Source organism: Carassius auratus, chromosome 5 (assembly GCF_003368295.1).
Source record: "Carassius auratus strain Wakin chromosome 5, ASM336829v1, whole genome shotgun sequence".
In the NCBI taxonomy this organism is placed as follows: Eukaryota; Metazoa; Chordata; class Actinopteri; order Cypriniformes; family Cyprinidae; genus Carassius; species Carassius auratus.
This window is the reverse complement of record NC_039247.1, coordinates 6,561,370-6,570,432: the sequence shown is the minus strand read 5'-3', so window position 1 is coordinate 6,570,432 and position 9,063 is coordinate 6,561,370. Positions and strand designations below refer to the sequence as shown.

The following is a 9,063-nucleotide window of genomic DNA, read 5'->3' as shown; positions in this document are numbered from 1 at the left end:
CAAAAGAGGTGCCGGTACTCTATTATAGCCAATGTTTTTTTTTTTTTGAAGACTCCCCTCATCCCCTGAGGTAACAACAACTATATTGAAGGGGTTTTATATAAAGCAGTCAACAGGCGACCTTAATAATAAATCCTTTTATTAGTGTGTAGTTTTGCTTGAGCTAGAAAGAACTACTGAACATAAATAAAATGTGCAAAAGGATTTTGAAAAAATACCCTTAGAAAGAGCTACTGCATTTCTTCATTAGCTTGCATCTGACCTCCAACGATATCATTCCAGCTGGGTGGGATGTCAGCTAGCGAGTCAGCTGATTCTGACCATGTTCTTTAAGTACTCAGAGTCTGAAGCAGTACTAAATCTCAATCTCGAAATCTCAAATGATTCGCGTACCCGCTACGAACTGCCGAACTGATTCGCGATCCTGCTCCGAACTTCCAAACAGACTCAAATGATTCACGAACCCGCTCTGAACTCTCGAACTGATCCAAATGAATCGTGAATCCCGCTCCGAACTTCCGAACTGACTCAAATGATTCACGAACCCGCTCCGAACTCTCGAACTGATTCAAATGATCCGCAAAGCCGCTCCGAACTCACGAAATGATTCAAATGATTTGCGAACCCGCTCCGAACTCCCGAACTGGTTCAAATGATTCACGCTCCATACTCCGAACTCCCAAAATGACTCAAATGATTTGCAAACCCGCTTTGAACTTTACTGAAAGATAAGTTGTTAACAAATAAAATATCAACATTTACATTCCAAACTGCTTTCGACGTCGAAACATCCACTAACATAACCAGGTGAGCAGATCACTCTCTCACTATTTGATTGCTCTAATCTTTATCCACTCATCATCATCATCCACCAATCAGAACACACGAGAGCTCTTTGACCACAGCTGCTGTGCTTCTAAAGCTCTTGCAGCAGCTCAACGCTGGTTTTCTCTGAGGTGGTCGATCACATCAGATTGTGGTTAATCTTGCAGATCATGACTTCCTCTCCCTGAATTTTGGTAATATAAATATTCCTCCTTTGAACTCCCACCTCTTCTGTGGGTTTTATTGTTCTGGATCTCAATTTGGGCTCCTGGGGTCTCAAAAAATAAACATTTTCAATTTCCAAGGTGAACGTTATGACAACACACTCTTAGAAAAAACTGACTCAAATGATTCAAGAACCCGCTTTGAACTCCCGAACTGACTCAAATGATTCGCGAACCCGCTACGAACTCCCTAACTGATTCAAGTGATTCCTGATCAACAAACTGATTCAAATGATTCGCGAACCCGCTTTGAACTCCCGAACTGATTCAAATTATTCGCGATCTCGCTCCGACCTCCCAAACTGATTCAAGTGATTCCTGATCAACAAACTGACTCAAATGATTGGCGAACCCGCTCCGAACTCTCGAATTGATTCAAATGATCCGCGAAGCCGCTCCGAGCTCCCGAACTGATTCAAATGATTTGCGATCTCCAAACTGACTCAAATGATTCGCGAACCCGCTCCGAAATCCCGAACTGACTCAAATGATTCGCGATCCCACTCAGAACTCCCAAACAACTCTTTGACCACTCAAACTCTCCTCCTCACCATGCATTAGGACGATATAGATGCATGTCCTCTTCCAGGTAGATTTGGAACATCTTTAGTTGATTGGAACGCCTTAATAATTGCCCTGATGCTGGAAATGGGGGTTTTCAATGCTTTAGCTATTTTCTCAAAGCCACTTTCTATTTTGTGAAGCTCAAAAATGTGTTCCAGTACATCAGAACTATATTGTTTGGTTTTAATCTTTGTGATGGATGATTAAGGGAATGTGACCTTTTTGTTCCCCATAATTATAAACCTGTAGAACAGTAAGTCATGGCTGGACAATTTCATGCTCATAATCACCATGGTCTGCTAAATGTTAATATGAATAGGAATATACTTCAGAGATATTTTACCTATAAGAACTTCTAGGGGTGCCAATAATTGTGGCATTTTTTTTTTCATAATATTAGTTTCCCCCACTTTTTAATTGTTTAACTCTATTGAAAGTTTATAATTTTGTGAGTTATCAAAAAAGATAAATGATGCAGATCTATTTTCACAGTGGACTTTCCTCACATTTATCAAGGGTGCCAATATTAGTGGGCGGCACTTGTGTGTGTGTGTGTGTGTGTGTGTGTGTATATATATATATAAAAAACACTTGCTAACATAAAAACAGTAACAACTGTGTGAAACATTAATTAATAGTACTTGGACAACAATCAAGAGCTTTTTATGCAGCATGCCATGAAACACACACACAGACTCAACATGCAAAACAAATCGGACCTCCACAAAAAACAAAGAAAAGGAACAGACAAAACTTGTGCCAGTTCCCATGAAGGACACACATAACCAGCCCACACTAGTTTGTGGAAGTACACACAAACAAACACACACACACACACACACACACACACACACACACACACACACACACACACACACACACACACACACACACACACTCCCTTTCTACATCAGTAACACATTCAAACAAAAGCACAATTGTGCATTGTAGTTCACATGCTGTACACAAGCAGAACACAAGCAGGACAGTAACACAAACAGACTGCTAAAATCCAGTCTGCTCGGTCTTTGTGTTGTACATTAGCATTAGCTGCAAGTGCGGCCATACAAAGGCAGAGATGTGTCACAAAAGAGTGGCGCTGCACTATGACATCACCGTCTGAATCACTGAATCTAACCAAACATTTACCTTACTACAGTACAATAAAATCATCTCTACAGTACAATCAAACTGTCTCTAGACCCGAACTTGTAATGTCTGTGGACAGCTGATTCCAATCCACACAGAAACAACCGGCATGCCTTCAAGTCATTCCAGACTGTAATATTTATTTAAAGACCAGATGTTTCTGAATCACTTTACAGTAAGGTCTCATTTTAAACATTAAATAAAAAAAAGAATCTGCTCAGACCATACAAGATGTAGATGAGTTTTTTTTCTTTATTTGAACAAATGTGGAGAAATTTTGCATCACACCACTTGCTCACAGTGAATGGGTGCCGTCAGAATGAGAGTCCAAACAGCTTATAAAAAAATATCACAATAATCCACAAGTAATCCATACAGCAGTCTATCAGTTAACATTGTGTGAAGGGAAAAGCTGCTTTTCTGTAATGAATCCATCATTAAGATTAAACCAATTAAACAGTTTAAACTTTAAACTGTTGTTTCCAGCTGTTCCCCCATAATAATCCATAATATTGCTTTCTCCAATGAAAAAGTCTGAATAAGGAGTTCAAATTATGCAAAGATCAAGCACAGTTTACATGCAAAAACAGTCCTAAACAAATATGTTGGAGGATTTTGATGTGAGAGGACAAAAGGGAATTTACTTTTTCACTGGAAGAAGTGTTATAGTTAATGGATTTGTATTTTAGTTGCAATGAATGATGACTTAAAGTTAAAACGGCGACGTGTAGATTAGGCTATGTGTGGATCAATGTGATGTTAATGTTAGCTAATTTGACCAAAATAGACCTGATTGACCTGAGCATGTGCTAGTGCTGTGCTATTTTTAGGTATTTTCTATAGCACATGGATGATGTAATTATAAAAAAAAAAAAAAAAAGAAAAATTCAGAAAAAGTCCAGTTTTCGGTGCAAAGTAGGCTATCTATAACTTTACTTCCTTCATTTTTTCCCCCTCACATCCTCTTACACAGAAACAAATTTCCACATTTCTGAGGTTTCAAGGGTTTCAGATGGCTATCATCCTCTTTTTACTGGTTTGTGTGGTTTTGCCAAGCATACAAGGAAAGAGAGTCCGAGGGTGCCGCCTCACGAGCTCTAGTACTTTTCCATTGTGTAAGCGGCTCATTACTGAAGGCTCGGTAAAGTTCGGGCCGCATCCGTGAATGAACGCTGGCGAGAGCACGCCATCTGCTGGACGCGCAGGGCAACACATCTACAGGACATCAACTTTTATAATGCTATCGCTATGTAATCGGTTTGTAAAATAAGACAAAAAAGACTTTATGTAATAGGCCTAAAAAAGACAAAAATTATAAAAAACAGTTTTCTCATTTTATTATGTATTGCTTTTTTTTCGCGTGTAGCCTAAATGTTAACAATACTTAACAATGTTAACAATGTTAACAATATAGCCTAGGTATTTTACCATGCAAATAAATATAAATGCAAAGGACTTCAATTCAGGAGTCCAGTTCAATGAGGAGAAAATTACACAAAAAAATATTAATTCAACCTGATTCTATTATTCTATTACGAGAATTTAACTTGGTTGAAAACAAGACTTTAAGGGGAAGAATTGCAGTGCGTTCAGTGGATTGGACTGTTGTTTAACAACATACCACAGTCCAGCTGAAAAAACCTCCCTAAAGAATTTAGAGTCGAAGTGTACCAGACAGTAGTGTATGTTTAAAGTACCATGCCATCTTATACCACCAGATAATTTTCTGTAAGGAACTCAGAACAAAGGTATAGTGTTTTGTGCAATTACCATACAGTACTACCACGTAAATACTGTGGTACAATCATAGTCCTTTTTTTTTGTAACCACTATCCTTCTCAGATGTTAAATATAACTTTAGACTGCATGATGGACATTAAATTTGCCTAGGATGGAAAGATTCAAAAATGTGTTTGTCATGTTGTTTGTTTGTTTTTTACACTGTCATTTGACGTGAATGCAGACACTGTCAGTGATAATAAAGCCCATAAAGTGTACTCTAAACAGTCAAACACTCAGCCTTTCAAAGTCATTTATATGCAAAAGAAAGATTCCTCCTTGTCCAGTGTCTGCGCTTTTCCTCTCAAAGTTTTGAGAAATAAAAATGTCTTTGTTAAACTGAAGCTGGTGTATTTTAATCAGGCAATCCCTTGTCAACTGAGAAGTCTATATTGTTATGTTATCATGGCAGTTTGTTGTTGTTCTCGTTCTGTTTCTTTTCCAACTGTGAAACAGCCAGGGCCAGTGTCGCCACCTTGTGGACAAATTGATTAGTGCAATTAAAAAAATCCAAAGCGCATGTGTGAGCTGCGTGTACATTGTACAAATCATTAGAAAAAGTAACTGTATGCGATATTCTCATGCTCTAGCGTATATGTGTAAAAACCAATATATTTGGTTTTATTTCTTGTTGCTGATGATGATGATAGTAATAGTGAGAACGACGGTCATTATGGCCACCAGGCTCATGATGAAAGCTTTGCACAGGGGCGTTTTGAGTACTGTGATCAGTAATGACCTCTCTCTACCACCGTCTCTGCCCTGGTGACCTTCCGAGCCCGCTGGGTTCCCGACGTCCAGAGTCTGGCTGATGGCTTGCGTCGGAGCCGGGGCAGAGCTGGGCACTCTCTTCACCTGCAGTTTGCCTTTGTCGCGGTTAAAGCGGATACTGTAGACATGCTGCATGGCAGCTGGGAGGTAAGACAGCACTGTGGAGTCATTTGCTAGCTTGGGAAGACCCAAGTTGGGTAACGGGGTGTATGCGCGGCACAGAGGGCACTGGATGGTGTCGGGTTGGGAGGACGTCACGTTCATCCTCGCAAGACACTCCAGGCAGAAGGTATGCTTGCATTGAAGTACCTTAGGGGTGTTGAAGACATTGTTGAACTGACAGAAACAGATGGCACACTCCAGATCGGGGGGCTCAACGTTGTCGTCCACAGTTTTGTAGGGGTCACGGAGGTGGTTCGGGTCAAACTCCATGACACGGGGAGGAGGTGTGGGAGAGGGAATTCAACAAGCATCTTCAAGATCCATAGCGATGTGGCAAGTCTGAAGAAGTACAAGAACAGATTAGATGCAGATCAGTTGTTCCCAACTTCATTCCTTGAGGCCCCTTAACACTGCACATTTTGCATCTATCCTTTGTCTGACACACCCATTTTCAGCAAGGTTGTGGGTCCGATTCCCAGGGAACACATGTTAGGTAAAATTGTTAGCTTGAATGCACTGTAAGTCGCTTTGGATAAAAAAAAAGTGTCTGCTAAATGCATAAACTTAATTTAATTTAATAAATTTTTTAATTTACTTGGAGTCTACTAATGAGCTGATGATCTGAATCAGGTGTGTTTGATTAAGGAGACATGAAAAACCTGCAGTGTTGGGGGGTCTCCAGGAATCTGGTTTGGAACCAATGGATTAGATTAATAAGTTAGATTGTTAATGAGTTTAGAATGATAATGAGTTTATTATTATTTTGTACCACCAGCCATAGAAAAAAATAAATCTAGAAAAAAACAAAAAACAAAAACCGTGGTATGCTATGAATATTTTTGGCTTTGTGAAAAATGTCTTATGTTCAAACAGAAAACAAAACAAAACAAAAAACTAAATTAAACAAAAACAAAACAGTAAACCAGTTGTTGGCCGTGTGGAGAATTTCTCATATCCCACTTTGGATAAAAGCATCTGCTAGAGTAAATGCATGAATGGAAACGTTTCTGAACAACACCCTTGACTTCATGGCTGCTGCAGATGGACCGTTCGTGTCCCATCTCTTAGCTATCAGTTATAGAGAATGATGTACAACTGGTAAACAGACTTGTTTGTCGTTCTGCCCACGATCTAGATTTGTTCACAAAAACAGATTTGCCTTGGAAATGCTTACAGGTTTCCATCAAAGATTGCCCCAAAACTATGCAAAGCAGCGGAAGGGTGTCTTATTACTGATGGCCATAATGAAGATAGAAAGGATTGGGTTACTTCATTAGAGGTTCATTAGATGACCTTTAGTTTGGCCTCAACTTGTATTAGTTTGCATTTATGATGGCAGTATAGTCAAATATGATGTGTTTAAATGAGGCTCAGGGCTTCAGGATTTAACTGCAATATGTTTCTTAGTCTGCCGACACCTGCAATTGTATTATTATTTTTAAGTGGATTTGAGATGGTTGCTTCACAGTTTACAATGCAAACTTAACAAACTTAACAATACAACTTAATCTATATGTCCAGTATGTTTGAGAGCATGCACACTAATTTACCTACATACAATTTTTCAAGTATTGAACATCTGATTTCATATAACATACCTCAAGGTTTTGGATGAGAGATGCATGACACATTCAAAGTCTTCTTTTATAATGGCATAATCCCATTTAACCACATTGGTTTTCAATGATGAGTTTATAAACTACAGGCTTTGTGCTGCATAGCATGCTCGACTATTATCAAGTCAAGCAAAATATCACATTAAAGCCACTCTTGTTCATTAGTTCTTCTTAGTATAAAGATAGCAGACACAAAAATACACTCATGTAATATATAGATTCACAGTAACTCACTCATTTCAAGCTGACTCTTGTTTTACCCCGTCAGATGAGGCTGGTGTCCTGGACCTTGAGGCTGTAGTTTGTGTCTTTGATGCCTGTCGGAGAAAATGATATGTGTCAGTGTCTTTTCTCAGTGCCGACTCGATGTCTTTGTTCATCTACTGCACTTTTCCTGACATGATTTACATAGAAAAACAAAAACACCGAGTCACTCTACCACTTTCTTTTCTTTTTTTAGTCTCTCGCTACCACTGTGCTGTAAAGAATGGCAACATTTGAATACTGGAGCAGCAGGCAGGAGGAAATGCACAGTGAGTAGTCAAATATAGCCGCCCTGCAGATCAGCAGTGTAAACTCAACAATCCTGACCTGAAAGAGAGAGAACCAAAGAGGGAATAGAGAATACATGACCTGGAGAGAAGACTGTGTGCCAAAAGCCTCCATCTTTACTCCACCAAAAAGTTATTCGGATAGTACCATTGTGATATACATGCACACACACACACACACACACACACACGTACACACACACACGCACACATGTAAACATGCATGCATACAAACACACACACACACACACACACACACACACAAACACACACGTACACATGCACGCACACACACAAACATGTACACATGCACGCACACATACAAACACACACACACATGCACATTAATTCCTGATAAAAAGAAAACTATAAATACATTAAAAAAAATTACATTTTGGTGCAATTATGTTTTTTTATGTTGAAGTAAAAAAAAAAATGAATTGAATTAAAAGTTTGTAGGGAAACTTTTGGCTTTTGTTCTTTTTCATCCAAACTTTCTTATTCATAGGCAGCAAATATCAAGCTGCGTGTATTATTTCATGGATGTTTCCATATCCTCTTGTGTCTGTGTGCAAAAAAAGACACAAAAAGGTGTTGTTTTCATTGGACTGAAATAATTTATTCACGTAATGTGCAAATACATAAACATTTCCTTCCAATTGATAACTCCACACCTCAGCATTTACATAAAAGTCAAATAAACTCATCAGCGTAACCTTCTACGTCCTTCTGAGTCATGATACATGAATGCGCTTGCTGTATTTGTTCATCAATATTCTGCTAATGTTATATAGTGGCTGCAAAAAGTATTTGAACAATATAAAATACACAACTAGTCACTGCAGTACACAGTATAGTACATAGTATTAAAGCAAGCTGATGACAAATGCTAAATATCATGTGATATGTAAAGTGATGAACTAGATTTGTGTATTTTTTTGAGGAGAACTGACTTCAGAAATCCAAAAAACAACAACAAAAATTGGAGCAAAAATAATAAAATTGAATACAAATATAATTAAAATAAACCCCTGCCCCTCTCAACATAGGACAATATTACAATACATAAACAAATAAAATACATAATATTTATTATAAAAATACAATAAAATGCCTTGTTTTGACAGACGCTCTGGCAGCATTTGCTTGATATTTTGTTTTCCAATGCAATGACATTCAGGCCGTGTGATTCAAGTGAACAAATACTTTTCTGAGGTCATTGTATGTTATGCAGAAATAAAATTCATAAAACAAAACAAAAACTCTTTGGTTTGTATATTTGTGAAAAAATATTTTTAAAACATCCCAATCCTGTCATTACACGTGAAATCAACATTACAGTATTTTTAAAGTATTTTCAGAGAACGCCACAATATACTTTCTATTCTAGAACTATGGTCCTAATATTAAAGAATATATATA

General features: G+C 38.2%; 1 protein-coding gene across 1 annotated transcript; it reads right to left on the bottom strand.

Moving 5' to 3' along the window:
* Positions 1-4,706: 4,706 nt before the first annotated feature.
* On the bottom strand, positions 4,707-7,527 carry LOC113072617 (probable E3 ubiquitin-protein ligase RNF183). The gene is made up of 2 exons (XM_026245606.1): positions 7,325-7,527; positions 4,707-5,813 (listed from the first exon to the last, which is right to left on the bottom strand). Exon 2 carries the CDS (start codon positions 5,742-5,744, stop codon positions 5,163-5,165), a length of 582 nt encoding a protein of 193 aa, XP_026101391.1. The 5' UTR covers positions 5,745-5,813; positions 7,325-7,527; the 3' UTR covers positions 4,707-5,162.
* Positions 7,528-9,063: the final 1,536 nt, after the last annotated feature.

Coding starts and splice junctions, on each gene's coding strand:
- LOC113072617 (XM_026245606.1), bottom strand. CDS start 5,744: ATGGAGTTTGACCCGAACCACCTCCGTGACCCCTACAAAACTGTGGAC.